This window comes from Thamnophis sirtalis, unplaced genomic scaffold (genome assembly GCF_051295495.1).
Source record: "Thamnophis sirtalis isolate CommonGarterSnake01/CBP01778 unplaced genomic scaffold, rThaSir2_p1.2 scaffold_1, whole genome shotgun sequence".
Classification (NCBI taxonomy): domain Eukaryota; kingdom Metazoa; phylum Chordata; class Lepidosauria; order Squamata; family Natricidae; genus Thamnophis; species Thamnophis sirtalis.
Genome location: NW_028261381.1, coordinates 176,949,542 through 176,975,712, shown reverse-complemented (window position 1 = coordinate 176,975,712; position 26,171 = coordinate 176,949,542). Strand labels below are relative to the sequence as shown.

Sequence of the window (26,171 nt, the reverse complement as noted above, 5' to 3'; positions counted from 1 at the left end):
TAAAAATAACGATAGTATATCCACCCCAACATATTTTCTTAGACACTTTTGATTCAAATAAATCCATCATTTTGGAAAGGAATGTTTACATATTTAACATCCAGATTTATTTCCAAGATGATCAACTCAAGGGGATCGACTCAGAAGAGAACTGGCATAAATGAAAAATAAAAGGTGAGGGATTGTTTAAGATTAACAGGTACTTTGTAATGGTTTGCATCATCTGATTATTTCATGGAAAAGCCCTTTCCTCATTTCATATTTTAAAGAAAGCTGATAAAATAAAAAAGTCCAAAAATCAAATAAAAGTTCTCAAAAACTACATTAGTCAGAAATTCTTGGATCTCATTATGTTTTCTCTACAATTTAGATCGGGTCTCAGTAGAATAATATAACATTTGGGGGAAAAGATGCAAGCCAAGAGACCAGCCCCAGATGCCAAGATGGAGAAGATTTCAACGGCCACCATGGACTTCCCTTTGGTGCTCAGATAAGTGGGGATGAAGGTGATCCAAACACTGCAGAAGACCAGCATGCTGAAAGTAATGAACTTGGCTTCGTTAAAGCTGTCAGGCAAGTTCCTAGCCAGAAAGGCCACAGTGAAACTCACAAGGGCTAGAAAACCCAGGTAGGCCAGGACAGTGTAAAACATTAAAGCTGAGCCTTCATTACATTCCAAGATGGCCTCTCCAGTCAAGGAGTGGAAATCAAAATTGGGAAATGGGGGAGTGGTTATCAGCCAGGTAGCAATAGCAATAGCAATAGCAATAGCAGTAGACTTATATACCGCTTCATAGGCCTTTCAGGCCTCTCTAAGCGGTTTACAGAGAGTCAGCATATTGCCCCCAACAATCTGGGTCCTCATTTTACCCACCTCGGAAGGATGGAAGGCTGAGTCAACCCTGAGCCGGTGAGATTTGAACCGCTGACCTGCTGATCTAGCAGTAGCCTGCAGTGCTGCATTTAACCACTGCGCCACCTTGGCTCTTGGCTCAGGTAGCACAAATAATTGCCTGGATCAGGGGACAGCCTAATACAATGGAGTTGGTCAGTGGTTTTCCTAAGAATTTCCTTGCCCTGTTTCCTGGCTTGGTGGCCATGAAGGCCAGAACCACCATGACAGTTTTTGCCAAGACAGAGGAAACCGCAAGGGAAAACAGAATAGCAAAGGCTGTTTGTCGGAAGAGACAGGTGAGCATCCGAGGTCGCCCAATGAAAAGGAAGGAGCAGAGGAAGCAGAGCAGGAGAGAGACTAGGAGGATGTAGGTGAGATCTCGATTGTTGGCCTTGACAATTGGTGTGTCATGATGTTTACGGAAAACCACCAGGACTGCAGATGTGGTCACAGAGAGAAAAAGAGCAAGAGAAACTAAGATGTATCCCAGAGTCTCTTGATAGGAGAGGAAGTGGAGCATCTTGGCAATGCAGTGGTCCTTGTCCTTGTTGGGATACTGGTCTTCTGGACAGGGGTCACAGTGAGCTGCATCTGAAATCAAGAGTCATTTTGTATTTCATGATGGATCAAAAAGGGTTAATCATCCTTTACTGATGACCCTGATGACAGGTTAGCTAGAGGCAAGGATGTTTTCACCTCTTTGGCTCAAATTCTCTGCTTTGTGTTTTGCAATTACACTTTCAGGATTTTGTTGCAGAGGAGAATACACAGATATAGCTGGATATAACTTCTCATTCCCCAACAGGTCTGTCAATTTTCTGGGACTGAACAATCATATTCTAGATAATAAATATTGGAGCTTGAACCTCACACTCCTTCATGAAAAGATTTGTGTGGGATTTCCCAATGGGTTGTAAGAGAAGGAGTTGTCAGCCTCTGCTTTGCTGCTGCTTTGGCTGCCATTGAAACGGGGAGGGGGTGCATGGTGTTTGGGAGGGGAATCATTGATGTGCTGGAGGAAGTTTCCAGATGCTGAGCTTCCCACCTTACTGTGCATGTGGAGGTGGGGTGTTTCCCACCAAGGCCAACAGTCCAGCATTCCATCCTGGTGATGCCTTTCAAAGTTATCACACCTGACAATTGGGGGCAATATGATTGGACTGTGCACAGGGATGCTAAGGGGAAGGGAATGAATTATACATTATATTATTCGATTTCGCGCCTAATTAACCAGACTCAGCTTAGCTTTGCAACTGTTCATTTATAATTAGTAAAAGTACACTTGATTTCAAATCAAATGGAGTCCAGTGGTTTTCTTTCCTGATTACTGAATGAAGTGATGCTGACAATAAGCTGAGTCACATTTTTTCACCCATCCCGGAGCTAAAACCTACCAAGGGGGGTGCCCTCAGAAGAAGAAAAGAAATGTCTTTGCATGTAAGTGACCAGGAGTAAGAGGAGGGGGCAATGTCGGGACCATCTTTAACTGAAAGGCTGGCTGAACTAAGAGTGGAAGAACCTGCCGTTCGTCCCAGATGGACTTGGGGTGTGGGACAAAAAGAGGGGCCTGAGTAATTGGATGCTAGAGTCACGAGAAGGATTACTTTGGGGTTTTTTGGTAATGGAGGTTGGAGCCTGATTTTTTTTTCTCACCTAAGAATCCAGACTAGAGAAAAGAATCAGAATAGTGGTGGAAGGGACCTTAGAGGTCTTCTAGTCCAACCCCTGCTCAGGCACAGAGACCCTATACCATTTCAGATCAGTGGCTGTCCAGTCTTTTCTTTAAAACATGCAGTGATGAAGCATCCACAACTTTTGAAGGCAAACTGTTCCACTGGTTAATTTTCCTCACTGTTAGGAAGTTACTCCTCAATTCCAGATTGCTTCTCTCCTTGATTAGTTTCCATCCATTGTTCTCTTCTCTGAAGAGCCAAGGTGGCGCAGTGGTTAAATGCAGCACTGCAGGCTACTGCTAGATCAGCAGGTCAGCGGTTCAAATCTCACCGGCTCAGGGTTGACTCAGCCTTCCATCCTTCCGAGGTGGGTAAAATGAGGACCCAGATTGTTGGGGGCAATATGCTGACTCTCTGTAAACCGCTTAGAGAGGCCTGAAAGGCCTATGAAGCGGTATATAAGTCTACTGCTATTGCTATTGTCCTGCCTTTTGGTGCCTTGGAAAATAAGTTGACCCCCCTCTTCTTTGTGATAGCCCCTCAAATACTGGGAAGCTGCTATCATGTCACCCATAGTTCTTCTTTTCTCTAGGCTGGCCATACCCAATTCCTGCAACTCTTCTTCATATGTTTTAGCCGCCAGGACTTTGATCGTCTTGGTTGCTCTTCTCTGCACTTTTTCCAAAGTCTGAACATCTTTTTTGTAATGTGTTGGCAGTTAGGAGAGCAGCCCTGCCAATTCTCATTACTCAGTGTTAGGAGGTTAGGCTGGCAGGAGGGGGGGGGGGAGGACAAGATAATTTGCATCGCTGTAATAAGACTCTCAAACCTACCAGGAATCACCCCAAATCTCTTAATATATTGATCTACTGAATGGCTTCCTTGATCCTGAAATAGCAATAGCAATAGCAGTTAGACTTATATACCGCTTCATAGGGCTTTCAGCCCTCTCTAAGCGGTTTACAGAATCAGCATATCGCCCCCACAGTCTGGGTCCACATTTCACCCACCTCAGAAGGATGGAAGGCTGAGTCAACCTTGAGCCGGTGAGATTAGAACCGCTGAACTGCAGATAACAGTCAGCTGAAGTGGCCTGCAGTACTGCACCCTAACCACTGCGCCACCTCGGCTCTTCAAATGTCGACATTTGTAGTATACTCTACCTATCTGATTGGAAATGGTTCCTTCTGGACAACCATCACATTGGTAGCAACAAATCTGCTTGCCCTCTGGAACTCTTCTCCTCTCTCCTGCATGGCACCTCTTCATGCCACACCTGGCAAAGGGGATCTTCTAAAATATAAAAGAAAAATACTTGAGATGTCCTGTTTAATGGTCATGCATCATTAAATCCCCACATTGATATTTCCGTCTTCAAAAAAAATTTTTAGGATTGGATATGGCACAAGTCAGACTTGAATCTGTTTCTTAAAAAGCACATCATTCGCCACACATCTGCCTTCTTTTCTGATTCAATGAACTTTTTAAAAAATATATTGAAAAGCATCCCCGGGAGAGAACAAATCTTTCTTTGCCTTTGCCTGAACGAGTCATTTCTGTCTAGCCCACCTTTTTGGCCCAGATGATTGCATCGGAGTTGATGGTGAAATCCTGGCTTTGGGGAGCTCCAAAATCTATTTGCCCAACTTTCATGGGGACAAAAGATTGATTGGGGAAGAAAATCCAGTTGAGAATATCATACTGAACAGATCCTAGTCCATCTTTTGAGAAAAAGATTTCATTTCCAACACTGTTGTTGAACCGGACATTCTTCAAGTAGGCAAGAAGCTGAAAGAAAAGAGTTTCTTAGGAAGTGGAACAAGTAGAAATGAGACATCCTGGCTTCTAACATTCTCGGATGACCATCATTTTAGAAGATAATTAGTAGATAGCCCAGTGTTGCCCAAGTATTTATTTATAGGGGAAAAATGTCTGGACCAAATGTAATTTCTAATGTTGGATTTTCCACCTTACCAGAGGGAGCCCCCTTGTGGAGTACTGTGAAGCAGTTACCATGGCAACTCTACTGTGCTGCACAGTAGAAGCCATTTTAAGGCTCAACAGGTCCTATATTAACAAAACACCCCCCCAAGTGGTGTTAGGAGTGTCTTACCACTACCACCACCACAACCCACAGTATTTGTTTCCAGAGAGAAAGTCATCTGTGTACCAAATTTGGTTGAAATTACTCAAAGCGTTCCAGAGTTATGCTGAAATATACACACCCACAGCCGTTTTTATATATACGTATATATAAGATTACAAATCTTTAAAGCTAGGCATGGTTGGTGGATATCTGAGTGATCAGGAGCAGCATCAATTCCAATAATCTATTCATGGGGCACGAGAGATTGACTGCCAACACTGTAAAATATTCTGTTATCTAGTGTTCTTTACCATGGCTTCTTTAATAAATGTTTAATAGAATAAAAGTACTCCTCAGGTTATGGCACCATTCAAAATGACCACACACACCCTCCAAAAAGCCCCTATTGATACATTGCTATACAATTTCAGATAAGTGGCTGTCCAGTCTTTTCTTAAAGACCTCCAGTGATGGAGCATTCACAACTTCTGAAGACAAGCGGTTCCACTGGTTAATTGTCCTCACTTTTAGGAACTTCCTCCTGAATTCCAAGTTATTTCTCTCTTTAATTAGTTTCCATTCATTGCTTCTTGCCCTGCCTTCAAATGCTTTGGAGAATATCACTGTGTTGTAACTCAAGGACTACTTTTACTTAATTTATGCATGAATCCCCTTAGACTCTGCCTGTCTTTACTGCTTTTTGGTAAGTGAATGTGTAAAGTAAAGAACTATTCTATTCTATTCTATTCTATTCTATTCTATTCTACTCTACTCTACTCTACTCTAGTCTAGTCTAGTCTAGTCTAGTCTAGTCTAGAGCAGCCATGCCTGACAAGATGCCAAGCAGGGTCTCTGGCTGACAGAGGACATTGTCTGTCAAAAGGAACCGGTTGCCCTGTCTTTTCCCTCCAGGATCAGGAGGCCACCCAAGTAAAGCCGTTGATGCAGAACATCTGGATGAATTTCAGAGAAGGAGAAATCCTGCAAACTGCTTTGCACTGGATCCCTTCTGTGGGTGCACAGATTAAGAGAGGCTGGGCAGTGCAACAGATACTTTCCTAAATAAATGGTCAATGTTCACACAGAATCCTAAGCCATTAAAAATAAAGCAAGTTGAAATGAATCGAGGTTAATGTCTTGTTACATGTTGCATTCACACTTTGGTGCTTCAGCAAATGTGGGCAGTGTGACTTCTCATGATCTGTGCAAGCATGTTGCACAAAGACACCCAAATCGCCCTTTTCCTCTGGGCTGACACTCTTTCCTCAAAGGGCATTTCATCCTCTGAAACTCCTGTAACTATGTTAAAGACGTTTCAGGACCTCAAAGGAAGAATATTCTTTTGTTGATGTTGTTTGGTTATCCCTCCCCCCCCTTTTTAATCAATCAACATTTTATCCTATTTTATTAATTGCTGATTTAGTTTGTTTTCAGATTTAGCTACAGATGCAGTTAGATGGGTGGCATAGAAATATCTAATGAATTAACCAAGAAACTTCCATGGGAAGTTCAAAGAATCTGTGGACTGGATAACAGTCAGAGAAATTACCTGCCATGGGTGGACATTTGAGACCCCCTTTGCAAGCCTCATCATGGCTCGTTGTGCTCCTGATCCACACATGGCATGCAAAGCGTGTGCCACAGCATAAACGGCATTGTAAATATTGTAACTTTCGCCCGTCATGCTCGTTTCAAATATGTAAGATGGCAGATTCTGTAAATTCTCCTTTCCCGTGCATGGTTTTCTCTCCTTTTGAAGGATCTCTCCTGGTTTGTAAATCTTGCACTCAAAGACATCTTCCCACCATTGTGAAAGAAAGACATCTCCTTGGGGGTTCAAGGGGTCTAAAGACAGAAGAAAGTGCCTGAATTCTGGGATGTCATGGCTATGATCCATAAAATGCAAAGCGCCATGGAAGGGCTTTCTGAATTCCAAAGTCTGGTGATATGCACTTATTTCCCAATGGGAAGTCAGGATCCAAACCTTTCTAAATGCAATCTTCGTCCTTTTTTCAAAGATATACAGAGCGGGATATAGAGTATTCACACACTTTAATTCTCCAAGTAAAAGGATCACTTCGGCTTTAAACCAAGTTTTGATTATAGAAATATATTTTGACCTTGCAATACCATAAGATTCATATGCCAGCAGATGACTGAAGGCCAGGCAGATCTCCTTCTCCTCCAGCAATGGACTCAGAGATGAGATGAAACGTTCTCCACTGTCACCTTCAGGGGCAATAAGACCAACCCAGTTCCATTGGAAATGCAGGAGCAGCTGGATTAAACCACCATATTGAGGAAATTCATTGGGGCTGATCCGGAAAAAGGAAGGAAAAACAATTCTGTCTTCCTGAGTGAACTTGAGGAAGTCAAAACCGAGCTGCAGAAAAAGAGAGTCTTGCTTTACAAATGGATTTTTCATGGCAAGGTCATATTTTATGCTGAGCTTAAAGCTCATCGTCCTCTGTTTTTTGTTCTTGTGCCCATCAGCCCCAATCCCATGAAGTTGTACAATAAGCTTCCAATTACATTGAGGTAAAACTGAAGATCATGCAGCTGAATGCTTTTCCTTTGCTATGGATAATCAAGATTGCTTTATTCTACAAAGTAAACTCTCTCATGTAAACTCTCCTCATAGCAATAGCAGTTAGATGTATACCACTTCCAGGAAAGCATTTTAGAAATTTCCTATTGTTCCATATAAAGGAACACACATCCTGACACACAACATATAAGTTCACCCCTTGCATGAGTTCTGCACATCATGTAGTCCTGATTTTCTCCAAGTTTATTTGGTCTCATCTTTGGCTTTTATGCTTGCATCTGTTCTCTATCTGCTCCAAACTGGTACCCTATGGAAGCCCCTTACCTGTGGAACCTTGAAGATGCTGAAGATGGAGGCCATCTGCCTTGAGTACTGAGAGGTGAGATCTCCAATGACAGAGAGCAGCATGTCCTGCTTGTCACATTTGTAATCTGGAACCATCCGGCTTTGTGTAGATAGGAGAGAGAGGCTATTCCAGGAAATTCTCATAATGGTCTCTTTATTGTCATAAATATGGAAGCCGAGGGTGATGTTGGGGAGAAGAACCAAATCCTTGTTGATCTCCGTGACGGCAAGTACCAAGGCCAAGAAAAGCTGGTAATTCCTGAATGTAGTGCTATAATGAGAAAACATTGGGGATTATTACACAAAAGCTTTTTTGTGCTGATGGAATTCACCTTTCCTTGAGTGTGTTTGTCTGTGTGTTCTCCTGGACTCTGAGGCGATGGATCCATATGTTGTGAGCCATTGGACAAGACAATGTGATTAAGAAGATTGTGTGGTTGGTACTACCATGAATCCATGGTTAATGTAGAGAGGGATGTACCACATCTGCAAACCTAAACAGCCATGACTCATCCACATGAGAAATATCTTAAGTAGCTTTGGCAGTTGGATGTCCTTTTCGAGGCTGTATCAGCTATGGGAACCACTCCTGTTCATAATAGTCCACTGGAGGCCACAAGATAGTTTTGCTAAAGGCCATTACAAATGACCTAGAACTAGAATAACAGAGTTGGAAAGAGGACTTCTAGTCCAATCCCCTACATCACTTCAGACAAGTGTTTATCCAACATCTTAAAATTTTTCAGTATTGGAGCATTCATAACTTCTGAAAGCAAGTTGTTCCACTTATTAATTATTCTGTCAGGGAATTTCTCTTTAGGTCTACGTTGCTTCTCTCCTTGATATGTTTTCACCATTGCTTCTTGTCCTACCCTCAGGTGCCTTGGAGAATAGCATGACTCCCTCTTCTTTGTGGCAGCCTAGCCCTTCTTTTCCTTAAACTAGGCATACCCAGTTCCCGCAATCGTTCTTCATCTGTTTTAACTTCCAGTCCGTTAATCAAATGAATCCAAAACTGGGTTTGTCTTTTCACACGACACCACTACATTGTAAATGGATTGACCTGCTCTTTGAGGTTTTCCCCTTGGCTTTGTGTCTAAATTAATATTAAAAGTCAACTTCTTCACTAAGTCACCACAACTTCTAACGTGTATCCCATTGGTCACTTTTTATGCTCTTTATTTCGTCTGTAATTAAACTGGAATATTCTAGTCTATTTCATGAGCATGGTTCTGCCCTGTAGCAGACCTTAGAAATGCTACCAGAACAAGAATTTTGAAAAAGTGACTGAATCCCAAAGAAAGCAGAACATCTTTTAATCCATTCCCTTCCAGGGAAAACATACCTTCTTAAAATTGCTGACTTTGATGGCTCACAATTAAATTCAATCATTTCAATAAGAACAAACTTTTCCAGGAGCAAATTCCCTCCAATAATGAGATCTTCAGGCCTGTAGTAGTCCTCCACAGTTCGTAGAGGATTCCTCGCTACACATATGCTTTGTATTACCTTATGAGTTGTTACAGGCAGGAGCCAAAACAGAAGAATCAAGAGAAGCAGCCCATTCATTGTTCTCACCTTCTTTCTCAGATCATGATCAAAATTCCCATCAAGGCTTTAATAAAGAAGAAGAAGGCTGGGACTCTTGGGTGGCCTTAATATCAAGTGTGCTTTCTATTACCTAGTTTGAGTTGTCACTGAAGGTCAAATTTGAGTTCAGTTTCATGGATCACAAGAAATCATGTGTCTGCAAAACAACCTAAACTAGCATTTCCAGACCCTTTGGGAAAGCTCAGGCCGTCTTTCATGTAAGCAGGTTTTATCTTGGAAGACACAGGGGTTGAAATCTATGAGGGATAAGAATTAGTGTTCTTCTGATAATTGCAAGGAAAAGCAATTGTCCTACCCACTGAGCAATACTCTTCAGACACCAGAAGGGGAAAACATGTTTGTATGCCTTGTTGTTGATCCTACGAGCAGATGGAGTTGAAGGTCAAGGTGCAGGTCAATGTATTCGGCCCACCTGAAACTGAGCATCTGCACCCCAGATGGATTCTGGCCTATGCAGGAGTTTGTTCAAATAGCAGGAAGGCTAAGCATGGCGATCAGTTGTAGCCTTATGAAAGTGATCAACAATGCAGTTGTGTGTGTGGAAGAACTGGCTTATTTATTCCAGTGTGGTTAGGGATGATATTGAAGGAGTATATGAATCAAACTAATATTGGCTATAGGCTTTTATCAATCAAACTAATATTGGCTATTGGCTTTTATTATGAATTGCTTAAATATACTATATAATTGTTACTTATTAAAGCAATATGGGCTGTTTGTTTCTGATACAATAAACCACTAGAAATTATTTATTAGAATAATAAATTGTTATTGGCTTCTGCTTATATTATTGTACATTGTCAGAAATTCAACATTAAGCAAACACAAGTAGTAGAACAAAGTCAAACTAGAGTCTTGGACTTTAAGAGAGCTAATTTCAATAAACTTAGAGAGAACTTGGGAAGAATTCTAGGGATGAGAATCCTCAAGGGGAAAACAACTCAAGAAGTTTGGGAAATTTCAAAAAAATGAGATTACAAAAGCCCAGTCTAGCACAATACAAATGAAGAAGAAAAATAACAGTTCCCAAAAGAAACCAGCATGGCTGCATAAAGAACTCGCTGACAAATTGAAAGACAAAAAAGATAAGTAGAAAAAGTGGAAGAGGGGGATATAACTAGGGCAGAATATCAGCAAATAGCCTGAGCCTGTAAAGACGAAGTGAGGAAAGCTAAGGCTCACAATGAAGAAAGGCTTGCCACAAAAGTAAATAATAACAAAAAAAGCTTCTTCCAACATGTTAAAACAAGAAAAAAGGTTAAGGAAACAATTGGTCCATTGCTGGGAGAAAGTGACAAGAAGGTGACAAGCAACAGGGAGAAAGCAGAACTATTTAACTCATTTTTTGCATCAGTCTATAGACAAAGGGATAAAACCGTCCAATCTATCAAAAACAGCACCACAAAAATCAGATTAGGAACAGAAGTTGAAATAGGGAAGAAAATGGTAAGTCTACCATTTTCTACCTGTCTACTCTAGACAAATTCAAATCACCAGGACCGGATGGCTTACACCCCAGGGTTTCTGATGGAACTGGCAGACGAGATCTCGGAAACACTGAACTATATCTTTCAAAGATCCTGGAGCAAAGAGGAACTGCCAGAGTACTGGAAAAGAGCTGATGTGGTTCCCATCTTCAAAAAAGAAAAAAAAAATATCCACGAAACTACAGACCTATCAGCCTGACCTCAATACCAGGAAAAATTCTGGAAAAGATAATCAAGCAACGAATTAGTGGACACCTAGAAGTAAACAAAATAATAGCGAAAAGCCAACATGGGTTTGTCAAAAAGAGATCATGCCAGACTAATTTTATTGCATTCTTTGACAAAGTGACAAAATTAGTGGACCAGAGGAATGCTGTCGATATAAATTACTTGGACTTCAGTAAGGCATTTGATAAGGTATACCATAACCTACTACTAGATAAAGTGGAAGAAAATGGGTTAGGCAGCATCACCACCAGATGGATTCGTAACTGGCTGAACAACCGCACTCAACGTGTAGTTCTCAATGGGACTGCATCTACATGGAGAGAAGTATGCAGTACTCCAAGGCTCTGCTTTAGGCCCAGAACTCTTCAACATCTTCATCAATGATTTGGATGAGGGAATAAATGGGGAACTCATCAAATTTACAGATGACACCAAGCTGGCAGGAATAGCCAACACTCCAGAAGTGAGGCTTAATATACAGAAGGATCTGGACAAACTTGAAAATTGGGCCCTATCTAATAAAATGAAATTCAATGGTTTAAAGAGTAAAGTACTATAATTTGGCAAGAAAAACAAAATGAACAAATACAGTATAGGTGGTACCTTGCTCAATAGTAGTAACTGTAAAAGAGATATTGGAGTCCTAGTGGACAATCATTTAAATATGAGCCAGAAGTGTGCAGCAGTTGTCAAAAAAGCCAACACAGTTCTAGACTGCATAAATAAAGGGATAGAATCAAGATCACATGAAGTGTTAATACCACTTTACAATGCCTTGGTAAGCCCACACTTGGAATACAACATTCAGTTTTGGTCGCCACAATGTAGAACAGATGTGGAGACTCTAAAAAAGAGTGCAGAGAAGAGCAACAAAGATGATTAGGGGACTGGAGACTAAAATGTATGAAGAATGGTTGCAGGAACTTGGTATGTCTAGTTTAATGAAAAGAAGGACTAGGGGAGACATGTTAGTAGTGTTGTAATATCTCAGGGGTTGTCACAAATAAGAGGGAGTCAAACTATTGCACACATTGTTTCTTGTTCTGCCTGATGGTAGAACAAGAAGCAATGGGTGGAAACTAATCAACTAGAGAAGCAACTTAGAACTGAGGGGAAATTTCCTGATAGTTAGAATAATTAATCAGTGGAATAGCTTGCCTCCAGAAGTTGTGAATGCCCCAACACTGGAAGTCTTTAAGAAGATGTTGGAGAGCCATTTGTCTGAAATGGTATAGGGTTTCCTGCCTAGGCAGGGGGTTGGACTAGAAGACCTTCAAGTTCCCTTCCAACTCTGCTATTGTATTGTATTGTATTGTATTGTATTGTATTGTATTGTATTGTATTGTATTGTATTGTATTGTCTTTAGTATTGCATTGTATTGTTGTATTGTATTGTTGTGTTCTATGGTATGGTATGGTATGGCGTGGTATGGTATGGTATGGTATTGTAATATATCCAGGTCTAAAACCTGAATAATAAGCAGAAGTGGTATTCAGCAGGTTCTGACCAGTTCTGGAGAGCCAGTAGCCGAAATTTTGAGTAGAGAACCGGTGAATACCACCTCTGACTGGCCCTGCCCCCATCTATTCTCTGTCTCCCCAATCCCAACTGATCGGGAGGGAATGGGGATTTTGCAGTATCCTTCCCCTGCCATGCCCATCAAGCCATGTTTACCAAACCACACCCACAAAGCCGCACCCACAAAGCCATGCCATGCCTACCATGCCACACCCACGGAACTGGTAGAAAAAAAATAGGAATCCCACCACTGTTGGTAAGGATCCAGATACTCCAGTTTATCCAGAAACCTCTGAAGCTGTTACACAGCCATCCTCTCCATCACCTACCCCAATAAACTAATTTCTCCCATAGATTTTAAAAATAGGTAAGATGCTCTCTCAAGATCTTAGGTTAATTTGAACTCTAGCAACTAGTTGGAGCCAGCAAAGTTGGTCTTCTGTGTTGTCTAGGGAAGCAACATGTGTTTGCAATGGTGGTGAATATCTGTAGCTCGAGTGCAGGATGAGGGTGGAGATTGTTCTTTGAGTTTGTGGGTTGGTTTACGAACATTTCTTTACCAGGCTAAGCAACATCATCACATCTTCAGTGGAATGATACATCTGGGAACCAACCCACACGCTTGGAGAATGAACCTCCACCCTCTGGACTATATGTGTCCAGTATTGTCAGCTGGTGTAAGAAGGATTCCATCACCCATGGTAAACCCTTGACTGACGGGGGAAATAAGAATGGGTGCAATGTGCATGTTATGTGCTTCCTTCCTTTCTCTGAAGATGGTTCCAGTCAGTGATGCTTGGAAGGGAGAGATTGAGCCCAAACTGCTGGTTCTTTAGGTGGCTCAGTGAGGCCTTCTCAGCTCCAGCTCAGAGGTCAACTGTAGGTTGATGATGTTCAGTTCTACAACATTGACTGACAAAGCAATGCAGACAATGTTTTGTCCAGGTGCTTGAAGGCTGTTGGAAGGAGAGGAAAAATCTCAGTTTAAATCCTAGCAAAACTAAGCAGCTGTGGAAGATTGGTTCATTCAGGACTTTCTCTCTTTTGGTCCTGCATGATGCTACACTGCCTTGCGGTGTGATATGGTGTGTGTGTGTGTGTGTGTGTGTGTGTGTGTGTGTGTGTGTCCCACTTGACTCTCAGCTCCTGCTCAAGAATCGGATTATTTTCTTCTGCTGCCCCTGTTCTCTGGAGGTTTTGTTTTGTCTATTTATTTAAAATATTTATAGAGCCTCCCACCTTCCAGGACACTGTCAGCTTTTCCTGAGAAACTAGATCTGATTCTTGTGTCCCACAAGCTATTAAAAATAGAATTATTCTGGAATGTATTTGGTGTTTAATGCCTTGCCCTCAATCTATACTAGTCTCTGTTTATTTCTTTGTTAGTAAAACATAAATTCAACACAAAAATACTTTGTCACAAAAGCAACTGCTTATGAAGGCTCCTGGATTGGGGCTGAAAGGCAAAAAAAAATGGAAGTGGTATGCTCAATCCCATAATTGGGTAGACCAGGTTGCCCTGACAAAAAACATTTAATGTTTCCCCTGGTATAGCCGACAAAGGGAGGAAAGCCCATAGCTTAAAGGTCAATACATCTACCTAATATGCAAGTAGCCCGGGTTCTAATCCCAGAAGGGTACGGCTAGCTGATGAGAGCTAAATAGCTTGAAATAGATCTGTACTAGTTTCCCTTTATATCTTTGTTGGTAAAACATAAATTCAACAAAAATGGTTTGTCCCAAAATTGATTGCCTGAGAAGGATCCTGGATTGGTCCTGAAAGACAAAAATGAAAATGGAAGCAGTACACTCCATCCCATAAATGGGTAGACCAGGTTGTCCTGGCAAAAAAAATTCCTTGCTCTCAATTTCATTGGTTTTATAGGAAATATGGCTAAACTCAGCATAGCTCTTCATACCTTTCCCTTACTTCAGGCCACCATAGTTTCCACCAAATCTGTACAGCACAAAATCATTGCCCTTCCTTCTTTCAGGTTCTTTTGGGAGTCTCCCCTCAATTCCCCCCATCCATGACCTTTTTTTTCCAGATGGCAAATGGGAACTAAGGTTCTGCAACACTCTGGCAAGGGCTTCTTCTAAATAGTTTGCTCCAGAGGTGGTATTCAGCCAGTTCTGACCACTTCTGGCAAACAAGTAGTGAAAAATTTGAGTAGTTTGGAGAACCAGCAAATACCACCTCTGGCTTGCCCTGCCCCCATCTATCCTCTGCCTCCCAAATCACAGATGATCTGAGTCCCAGCTGATTGGCTGGGTCGTCTTATGTTGCCTTGCACCAGAGAATGGAGCTGGAAAGCAGGTTAGTGGAGTGGGGAGGGAATGAGGATTTTACAGTATCCTTCCCCCGGAATTGGGTGAAAATGGAGATTTTACAGTATCCTTGCCCTGGAATGGTGTTGGAATGGATATTTTACAGTATTCTTAGCCTGGGGTGGTGTTGGAATGGATATTTTACAGTATTCTTCCCCTGGGGTGGTGTTGGAATGGAGATTTTACAGTATCCTTCCCCTGGAGTTGGGCTGAAATGGAGATTTGACATTATCTTTGCCCTGGAGTGGGATGGAAATGGAGATTTTGCAGTATCTTTTTCCTGCCACACCCACTAAGCCATGCCCACCAAGCCACACACACAGAACTGCTAGTAAAAAAATTGAATTCCACCATTGGTTCGCTCAATTCCTCTGCCAACTACAACTGTTTTGGTATTTGATATATTAATTTGCAAATACATTCAACAAGTATGTATTTCAAATCTAGAAAACAATTATTTTGACTTCTGAGAAATCATTTATTGTCATTCATGCTTCTTTCCTTTCTTCCATTCATCTCTTTGTCCTTCCTTCTTCATCAATAAAAAGTAGTAACAATTAGCAGGGACAGAAAAATATTGTTAATATCTACTTTTAATATCTACTATTGTTATTATCTTACATCTTCATAAAGTATTTTTCAATTAATAAAGAGAAAAACAATGTGGATTATTTGAATTCTATAATTTATTTTAAAAGAACTAGTAATCAGTTGAATGAAAAAATTAATAAGAAATTCAGCAAACTTTCAGTGAACTATGGAAACAAACATGCTTAAAAATAACGATAGTAAATCCACCCCAACATATTTCTTAGACACTTTTGATTCAAATAAATCCATCATTTTGGAAAGGAATATTTACATCTTTAATGTCCAGATTTATTTCCAAGATGATCAACTCAAGGGGATCGACTCAGAAGAGGATCTGGATTGGGGTGAACAAACTCGTACTCAATCCTGACAAGACTGAGTGACTGTGGATGTTGCCCCCGAGGGACAGTCCAGACAGTCCATCCTTGATTTGGGGGGTGGGGTGAAAACTTACACCCCTCAGAGAGGGCCCGCAATTTGGGAGTCCTCCTGGATTCACAGCTGACACTGGAACACCATTTGTCCGCTGTGACCAGGGGGACCTTTGCCCAGGTTCGCCTGGTGCATCAATTGCAGCCCTACTTGGATCGGGGGGCACTCCAAACGGTCACTCACACCCTAGTCACCTCAAGTCTGGAATACTGCAACACGCTCTACATGGGGCTACCCTTGAAAAGTGTTCGGAGACTTCAACTAATGAAGAATGCAGCCGTGCGAGCGATACTGGGTGTACTTAGGTACACCCACGTTACACCGATCCTCCACGAGCTGCACTGGCTACCTATTGGTCTCTGGATGCAATTCAAGGTGTTGGTTATTACCTTTAAAGCCCTACAAGGCTTAGGGCCAGCATACCTGCGAGACCGCCTACTGCCACACTCCTCCCAACGGCCGCTGAGATCCCACAGGGTGGGCCTCCTTCAGATGCCGTCAGCCAGACAATGCTGGCTGGCGGCTCCCCAGAGGAGAGCCTTCTCTGTGGATGCTCCGACCTTTTGGAACGAGCTACCCCCAGAAATCCGGACCTTACCCACTCTCATGGCCTTCAGAAAAGCTGTTAAAACATGGCTATTCTGACAGGCCTGGGGCTGTTGACCTCATTGTTGAGATCCAGCCCCGATCTTAACGAATTTATGCATGTTGATTTTAACCTGTTTTTATTTTCATTTTTTATTATTTCTTTTTCTTTTGTTGTAAGCCGCCCAGAGTCCTCCAGGATTGGGCGCCCTATAAATTGATTAAATAAATAAAAATAAATAAGAGAAAATTAAAAAAATAAAATAAAATGTAAGTGACTGTTTCAGATTAACAGATACTTTGTAATGGTTTGCATCATCTGATTATTTCATGGAAAAGCCCTTTCCTCATTTCATATTTTAAAGAAAGCTGATAAAAAAAGTCCAAAAATCAAAAAAAAGTTCTCAGAAACTACATTAGTCAGAGATTCTTGGGTCTCATTATGTTTTCTCTACAATTTAGATCGGGTCTCAGTAGAATAATATAACATTTGGGGAAAAAGATGCAAGCCAAGAGACCAGCCCCAGATGCTAAGATGGAGAAGATTTCCACGGCCACCATAGACTTTCCTTTGATGCTCAGATAGGTGGGGATGAAGGTGAGCCAAACACTGCAGAAGATCAGCATGCTGAAAGTAATGAACTTGGCTTCGTTAAAGCTGTCAGGCAAGTTTCTAGCCAGAAAGGCCACAGTGAAACTCACAAGTGCCAGAAAACCCAGGTAGGCCAGGACAGTGTAAAACATTAAAACTGAGCCTTCATTACATTCCAAGATGGCCTCTCCAGTCAAGGAGTGGAAATCAAAATTGGGAAATGGGGGAGTGGTTATCAGCCAGGTGGCACAAAGAATTGCCTGGATCAGGGGACAGCCTAATACAATGGAGTTGGTCAGTGGTTTTCCTAAGAACTTCCTTGCCCTGTTTCCTGGTTTGGTGGCCATGAAGGCAAGAACCACCATGACAGTTTTTGCCAAAACAGAGGAAACCGCAAGGGAAAACAGAATGGCAAAGGCTGTTTGTCGGAAGAGACAGGTGAGTATCCGAGGTTGCCCAATGAAAAGGAAGGAGCAGAGGAAGCAGAGCAGGAGAGAGACTAGGAGGATGTAGGTGAGATCTCGGTTGTTGGCCTTGACAATTGGCGTGTCATGATGTTTATGGAAAACCACCAGGACTGCAGATGTGGTCAGAGAGAGAAAAAGAGCAAGAGAAACTAAGATGTATCCCAGAGTCTCTTGATATGAGAGGAAGTGGAGCATCTTGGCAATGCAGTGGTCCTTGTCCTTGTTGGGATACTGGTCTTCTGGACAGGGGTCACAGTGAGCTGCATCTGAAATCAAGAGTCATTTTGTATTTCATGATGGATCAAAAAGGGTTAATCAACCTTTCCTATTGGCCCTGATGACAGGTTAGCTAGAGGCAAGGATGTTTTAACCTCTTTGGCTCAAATTCTCTGCTTTGTGTTTTCAATTACACTTTCAGGATTTTGTTGCAGAGGAGAATACACAGATATAGCTGGATATAACTTATCATTCCCCAACATGTCTATAATTTTCCTGGGACTGAACAATGATATTCTAGATAATAAATAATAGAGCTTGAACCTCACACTCCTTCATGAAAAGATTTGTAGTGGGATTTCCCAATGGGTTGTAAGAGAAGGAGTAGAAAGTCAAGGAGGTAACACATGAAGAGCACCAAGGACTCCTCAACACATGAATTGTGTCCCAAACTACCTTGCATTTAATTGCTGAGCAGCAGGACAGGTTGTCTCCTCAGGACAACCTCAGGACAACCCTGACACAGGTGGCCTGGGGTGGGAGGTGGGCAGGACAATTTAGATCCATGAAATCAGAATTTCTGCTGAAAAAACATGACTATGTTGAAGAATGTCAATTTATGAAAAATAAGAACAAAATTGATATTTGCTTCTACTGAGTGGTTTCCTGGATCTTAGAAGATCTACATTAAAAGTTTGTTCTACCTGTCTGATTAGAAATGGTCCCTTCTGGACAAGGGTCGCATCGATAGCAGCAGACCTGCTCTCCCTCTGGAACACTCCTTTTCTCTCCTGCATGGCACCTCTTCATGCCACACCGGCCAAAAGGCACTTTCTGAAAGAGAATATGGAGATGCTTGAGATGGTATAAGCAACAAACATGCTTCACTGATTCATTTGTACACTTCTGTTTCCATTATCAAAATGTCTTCAAAAGAAATGGTTAACTGGGCTCTAGCAGAAACCTGGAAAAGGCACAGGGAGATTAAGGGCCATTCCATTCCAGACCACCAATGGATGCTGGAAATTGTAACTGGGGCTTGACATGCAATAGAAGGGTCATGAATTGAGCTATAGCTTTTCTGAAGGAAACACTGATGGAGATCCAACTGAATGGGAATGGTCCATGGAAACCACTATTGGCTGCTCCATCTGCTTCCTGAGTATCAAGTAGAATTTCTTCCTAATCTCAAATCTTTTGGATCTGTCACAAATCAGACCTCAAATATGTTAAATGCAAAGTAGTTTTGTCATCAAATGGTTGCCAAAGTTTTGATTCAGTAACCTGTTCTCCAGTAAGGGAGATGTTTTGAATCCCCAGAAGAGAATGACTCTTTTGCTCCATTTATTTTAACTTCCAGCTCACCCTTTTTGTCCAGACAATTGCATCAGAGTTAATGTTGAAATCCTGGCCTGGGGGAGCCTCAGGTTCTACCTGTCCAACTTTCCTGTGGACAAAAGATATATTGTGGAGAAGAACCCAGTTGAGAAGATCATAACGAGCAGATCCCAGTCCACTTTCTGAGAAGGAGATTTCATCACCAGCACTGTTGTTGAAGTGGACCTTCCTCAAATAGGGAAGAAGCTGAATGAAAAGAAATTGGAATAACTGGTTTCTATCATTGTGTGATGGCCCTCATATTAGGGGATTTGTATCTATCTGAGAATCTAGAAGAGTTTCCTTGTTGAAGATCTGAGCAAACTAGAATAACATCAAGTTTTTAACTACTTCCCTTTAGTTTCTCTTTTGAATTGGCCATTTGTATTACAGCTACTTCAGCTGCAGTTTTTATCAGAATGATGTCTACATTCAAATATGTCAAATTCAAAATTCTTTGTATGATCTTGCTTCTGTGATATTAGGCTCTTTTTAAATGTTGACTTTGGCCCAAAGTCTTGAAAATGAGTAATGCATTTTAGGAACGATTAAATCATTTCTGCCACATTGGTGTAGAATCCCAGTGACTTTCTCTAGCTGAAAATCAAGGAAAGCAGAATGTGGAAACAAGATATGACCAAGTGGGGCCATGTGAAGGAATTTCCTGCCCCAGTTTGTTATTCTACTGTCCAGGAGAGACCCAAGGTTTAGCATTTGATGCCGAATTATGTGCTTGCTTATTCCCTTCTTGCCATTTTCTTCCATTAATGGATCAATTGTTTCCTTGATTTTTTTCTTCTTTTTTAAATGTTGAAATAAGTTTTTTTATTTTTTTGTACTTTTGTAAAAGTTTTGTAAAAGGAAAAGTTCCTTTTAATATGCCAATTAGCAAACATTCCTTCTTTATTTCTGTTTTGCTAATACTCCCTTCACTCTGCTAAGGATTTGTTTTCCACACATTGCCTGCCCTGATTTGTGGCTTCACTGGCCAAAGAGATCCGTTCTTTAGCCTTTGAGGCAGAAATAAAAAACATCTGATGAATTTCAGACTAGGTTGAGTCCAGTTCTGTGTGGTAAATTTGACAAAGGTTGCTTGGACACAACAAGCTGTTCAGTACAACACGTTGCAAACTAAAGACAGGAGGAAGGTCACACAGCATGCTAAGCCATAGAAACACAAACCAAGGTTAAAATCAACTGAGTTTACTATCTTTTTAAAAAGTAGTACCAGATTGGAAAATGAGGAGAGATCTGCACCACAGAATCACCAAAAGTCAGGCATGATGGATAACATCATCATCATCAAGGGTACATCCATAAGGAAACTGAGGTGGTTCTGCAAATGTGCCCACTAGGACTGTTGAAGCATCTGGTCAAATTGCCATCTTGCTCTATGTTCTTTCTTGCTCTGGGATGGTGCTTCCTCCCTGGAATGTCCACTTTATGAAACTCAGGCAACCCTTGAAGAACTTTTAGGAAAGTCTTTCCTATATGGACCTCATGGGCAACTGGCTTGGATTATTTCTCTTCTCCCCTCCACCTCTCTCAACAAAATATTGTGTTTAATTCACTTTACTGTTGTTTTCTGCTTAAATACTGTTTCAGTCTTGTTTGATGCAGTGATATGATGCCATGCATATATTTGATAAAAGAAATACAAATTGTGAGTTTCCTATTTAAAGATGATGATGATGATTGCAGAAATTACCTTTTATGACTGGACATTGGATCACTCTTGATAATCTTCCATTTATTACTTCCTATTCTGCTCTCAGTTACTTTGTGTTTTTGTTAATAATTGCTGTTTTAATCTGGTTTGATGCAGATTTGATGCAGTGATATGATGCCATAGAATTGTTTAATTCAAGAAAAACACCTGGGGAATTTCCTCTCTAAGCATCTGTGTCCTGTATTAAAAACCTTTATCCAGTCCAAGGAATGGACTGGGCCAAAAAAAAAAAAAAAACCCACAGAAATTACCTGCCATGACTGGACATTTGAGATCCTCTTTCCAATCCTCATCATGGCTGGTTGCCCTCTGGATCCATGCATGGCATGTAACACATGTGCCACAGCATAAATGGCGTTGTAGATGTTGTAACTTTCCCCTGTCATGCTTGTTTCAAACACGTAAGATGGCAGATTCCGTAAATCCTCCTTTCCTGTACATGGTTTTCTCCCCTTTGGAGGGATCCTGCCTGGTTTGTAGATCTTGCAGCCAAAGACAAATTCCCACCACGTTGGGAGAAAAACGTCCCCTTGTGGGGGGTTCAAAGGGTCTAAAGACAGGAGAAAACGGCTGAATTCCGAGACATCCCTGGTGTGGTCCCTAAAATGCAAAGCTCCATGGAAGGGCTTTATACCTTGCAATAGATATTGAGAGTTCAGAACATTAAGTTTCCAACTGGATGTAAAGATCCAGACTTTCAGAAATGATGCATTTCTCTCTCTTTCATAAACAAAAATAACTGCCTGTACATTTGCAATAGTATTGGAATCTGCAAACAAAACAATCACTTCACCTATAGACCACGTGTTTAAAATCTGAAATAATTTTGAATCTGAAGTAGCAGTAAAACCAGATTTCATAATTTCAGTGAAGGCCAGGCAGATCTCCTTCTTCTTCAGCATTGGCACCAAAGAGGAGATGAAATGTTCTCCACTGTCATTGTCAGGGGCCACCAGCCCAATCCAGTTCCACTGGAAATACATGAGCAGCTGGGCTATACCCACGTACTGAGGAAATTCCCTGGGATTAATCCGGAAGAAGGATGGATAAAGTCTTTTGCCTCCCTGTGAGAATTCAAAGCCAACACCTAGCTGGAGAAAGTGAGAATCCTCTTTAACAGACAAAGGACATTTTAATGCTGATTTTAAGGGTCCCCATTGTGTGATTTATTGCCCCACCAGTCAAGTTTATCCACTTCAAGTGGCAGGTTTCATCTTCCTCCCTTCTTAGGAAGAGCCGCCAGTTTCCGGTTTTGACTGGTTGTGATAGATCAGAAGTCAAAGGAACAAACCCTAAATCTGACACAGAGAATAAATTGCACCGAAAGGTACAGAAATATGATAAACTTCTATGAAAGTCAGGAACTAATTCCTCTTTCAGAATTATATCAATATGGCTTTGTGGTTATATAAAAATGTATCTTGATATATAAAATCCAGAAATCAATTCAAATATGGGATGGATTATTTAAGTCATATACACCTAATATCCTCCCCTCCCCACCAAAACATTGATTTCATCCTTGCCTTCTCTATGTTTGTCTACTCCATACTGTAATCCCCACTTACCTGTGGGATCTTTAAGATGCTGAAGATGGAGGCCATCTGCCCTGAGGATTTGGGGCCCTCACCCCCAATGACGGAGAGAAGGGTGTCCTGCCTGTCACATTTATAACCTGGAACCATTTGGCCTCGTGTGGAGAGCAGGGAGAGGCTTTGTAAGGAAATGTGCCTGTGAAACTTGCTATTCTCATGGACGTGGAAGCCAAGGGTGATGTTAGGCAGGAGATCCAGATCCTTGTTCACCTCCATGACAGTAAACACCAAGGCTAGGAAGTACTGGTAGTTTGGGGGTGTGAGTCTATAATGAGAAAAATATTGGGGATCATTGTATTCTGTGTTCTGTTGAAGTTGGAATTACCTTTGTTGGATGTCCTTGGAACAGAAAGTCACAAGTTTAATTGGGTTTTTTTGGGGTGGTGGTGGTGGTGGTTGTTGTTTAAGGATGTTCCTTGACTCAACTTGGGTGGATTTCTGGGTAAAGAGAAAATCCAGGTCTTACTTATCTCAGATCATTTTAACCCCCCCCCCCCCACTTTGTTCTCCTTCCTTCCTTCACTTGGTCTGAAATCCTCCCCAGTTGCTCTTCTTCATAGCTAATCATTTTCTTCCTCTCCCAGAGCAGCTTCTTCAGGTCTGAGCAAAAGACTCCAGTGAGGGTCAAAACACAGACTCACTAAGGGCCATTATTCATGAGCTCTGCTGATTCCTAGCCTATTTCTTGAATTTGCCTCTTTATTGAGACAAGGACTAAGATCTGAAAATCCCCAGAATGAGTATTTCTTAAAAGAGGCCCTGAATCCAAAGGAAAGAAAATAATCACCTACATCTTTCCCCTTCAGGTGAAACTTACGCGACTATATTACCTAGATGGAATGGGTCCTTTTGAAAATCTGGGATTTTGAACAGCAGAGAGGTGAGCAGGGACAAATTCCCTCCAATAATCAGATCACCAGGCCTGTAAAATTCCCATGAATATCGAAAATTAAACTGTTTTTGGGATGCACATACGGTTTGAATCTCCTTAGCAGCAATTGAGGGAAGGAGCCAGAGGAGCAGCAGCAGCAGGAGAGGCAGCCCAGTCATTCTTCTCACCTTCCCTCCTAGAGCAAAAATCAAGGTTTGTGCAGAAGCTGAATTGCAGGGAGCACTTGAAATCTCAGCAGAGTTTTAACACAATAGACAGCTTTGGTGCCTTTTAGATGGCCCCAGGGCAAATTTATATGCTGTCTCTTTCTAGTAACACATTTGTATTATGTCACTTTATTTCTTCTTATCTGTCATATTCTGAAATTAAACTATGTGCTGTATTTTATACTATTTTAATGATAAGGTTGCAAGACTAATCAATCAATAAAATCCTGTATCAACCATGCTTTCTCTTACCTGTCTTTGTGCTTTGATATGAAGGCCAGCTGAGTCTCACCAAACCCTGGAGTTAGCTCTGTGGTAGACAAGGCAAGGTCTCCCAGCAGTGTGAGAATGTAGAACATATATTTGAAAGCAGAATTAACCTTGGAATTTTTTTCTGGATTGAAATCCACAGGGGATACAATATGAATTACTGTTCTTCTGAAAATTGCAAGGAAAAGCCATTGTCCTACCCACTGAGCAATAGATGTTGTTTCTACATCAGATAGGAAAAAACATGTTTGTGTCCCCTGTAGCTAATCCACAGAGCAGATGGACTTGAGAATCAAAGTGAAGTAAACTTGTTGCCCTATCTGAAAGTGAACACCTGCACAGAAGATGGAGTTTGATCTGCACCATAGTATGTTCAGACCAAATGGGTGCTGATGGGGCAGGGTGGCTGTCAGCTGTACCCTAGTAAGAGTGAGCAATCATGCCAACATTTAGATGGAATAAGAGGTTTAGTTATATCCACAAGACAAGGGATGGAAGTTTATATGGCCACCCATCTCATGCAAATTGATTCTGAGCACATACAACAGTCCAGTAAAATTATTAATAAAGAAGACAATCATTGCTTAAAACCTTTATACAACATTTATTAAAAAGAATTGAAATTATCAGGGTCCCCAAGGCTGCTAGCATGACCAGCTCTGAGGGAACTTCAGAAGCTCAGGAATGATGAGGCCACCAATGCAGCTCAGCAAGCAAAGATATAATCAGACCTACCAGAAATATAACTGCTCTTGCTAATGCAGTTTGCACCAGCTGAAGTTTCTGGATACTCTTCAAGGGAAGGCCCATATGGAACACATTGCAATCGTCCAACCAAGAGGTGACATGGGCATCCTTTGTCCTAGAATGGGTGCAACTGGCACATAAAAAAAGTTGTGAAAAGGCCCTTCTAGCCATAACTGCCACTTGATCCTCAAGCAAGAGTTGTGAGTCCAGAAAGACCACAAAGCTCTCATGGGGTCTGTTTGGGGCAATGCAACACCACCCAGCACTATAGATGATGTAGTCCTAGAACTAGAGATCCCCCAAACCCAAAGCCACTCAGTCTTGCTGGGGTTCCTTAGAAGCCTGTTTTTCCCCATGCAGATATTCATAGCCTTCAGATAGCAGGACAGGACATGAACAACACTGCTTTATTTACCAGAAGCACCAATGTTCAATTGGATATCATCAGCATTTTGAGTATACCTCACCACATGGAGATGGATGAGGTTACCCTGGGGTCTCATGCAGATGTGGAATAGGAGAGGGGCCAGCATTGGCCTCTGTGGCACCTCATGGTGGAGTCCTTAGTCGCCACCTGGAATACAGCGGCGGCGGGGGCTCTAAACCTGATTGCGCCTTTGCGACCTCTCCGAGGCAGTGGATCCAGGAGGGCCCCTTGGTTCACCGAGGAACTCCGGGACATGAAGCGCCAAAAGAGGTGCCTAGAGTGCCGCTGGAGGGCCAGTAAATCTGAGTCAGACCGAGCACTGATGAGAGCCTTTATCAGAGCCTATCTCGTGGCAATATGGGTGGCGAAATGTTCGCATTTTGCCGCCCTTATTGCATCCGCTGAATCGCGCCCAGCTGCCTTGTTTAGAATAACCCGCTCCCTCTTGAAAGGGAGGGATGCGGATGACCCTTTACAAGGTAGAGCTGAGGAATTTGTTCAGTATTTAACGGATAAAGTCGCTCGGATTCGGACAGAGCTGGACTCCAATTGCACGGTAGCAGCTGAGGTACCGGGGGAAGGTCTTGAGCATATTTTATGGATTGAGTTTCAACTTGTCTCTCCTGAGGAAGTGGACAAGGCCATGAGAGCGGTGAGTGCCTCCACCTGTATACTGGACCCGTGCCCCTCCTGGCTGGTCTCGACCAGCAGGGAGGTGACACGTGGCTGGATCCGGATGATAGTTAACACCTCTCTCTGGGAGGGAATTTTCCCGCTCCTCCTAAAGGATGCAGTGGTGAGACCCCTCCTGAAGAAACCATCTCTGGACCCAGCCATTTTGAGCGACTATCGTCCAGTCTCCAACCTGCCCTTTGTTGGGAAGGTTGTTGAGAAAGTGGTGGCCTCTCAACTCCAAACAAGTGGCTACTGATGTTCCCTCCCAAAGATTGGCCAAGTATTCCATCTCTCAGGCTGGGGGTTGAAATTATATGCCCCTCCGAGAGGATTCGCAATTTGGGAGTTCTCCTGGATCCCCAGCTGACTTTAGAACACCATTTGTCGGCTGTGACCAGGGGGACCTTTGCCCAGGTTCGCCTGGTGCACCAATTACGACCCAATCTGGATCGGGAGGCCCTTCAGACAGTCACTCACGCCCTTGTGACCTCAAGACTGGATTACTGTAATGCGCTCTACATGGGGCTGCCCTTGAAGAGTGTTCGAAGACTTCAGCTAGTCCAGAATGCAGCCGCGCAAGCGATCGTGGGTGCACCCAGGTACACCCACGTTACACCTATCCTCCGCGAGCTGCACTGGCTACCCATTAG

The 26,171-nt window shown here is 42.1% G+C and overlaps 2 protein-coding genes across 2 annotated transcripts; both read right to left on the bottom strand.

Annotated features, from left to right (window-relative positions):
• Positions 1-328: 328 nt before the first annotated feature.
• LOC148049896 (vomeronasal type-2 receptor 26-like) lies at positions 329-8,939 on the bottom strand. The gene is made up of 7 exons (XM_087705166.1): positions 8,893-8,939; positions 7,527-7,818; positions 6,204-7,037; positions 4,138-4,356; positions 3,732-3,861; positions 1,003-1,486; positions 329-749 (listed from the first exon to the last, which is right to left on the bottom strand). Exons 1-7 carry the CDS (start codon positions 8,937-8,939, stop codon positions 329-331), a joined length of 2,427 nt encoding a protein of 808 aa, XP_087561292.1.
• Positions 8,940-16,748: 7,809 nt separating this feature from the next.
• On the bottom strand, positions 16,749-24,922 carry LOC148049895 (vomeronasal type-2 receptor 26-like). Its single transcript, XM_087705156.1, has 7 exons — positions 24,835-24,922; positions 23,655-23,796; positions 22,278-22,569; positions 20,961-21,800; positions 18,969-19,187; positions 18,308-18,437; positions 16,749-17,653 (listed from the first exon to the last, which is right to left on the bottom strand). The coding sequence occupies exons 1-7, from the start codon at positions 24,920-24,922 to the stop codon at positions 16,749-16,751; spliced, it is 2,616 nt and encodes an 871-aa protein (XP_087561282.1).
• Positions 24,923-26,171: the final 1,249 nt, after the last annotated feature.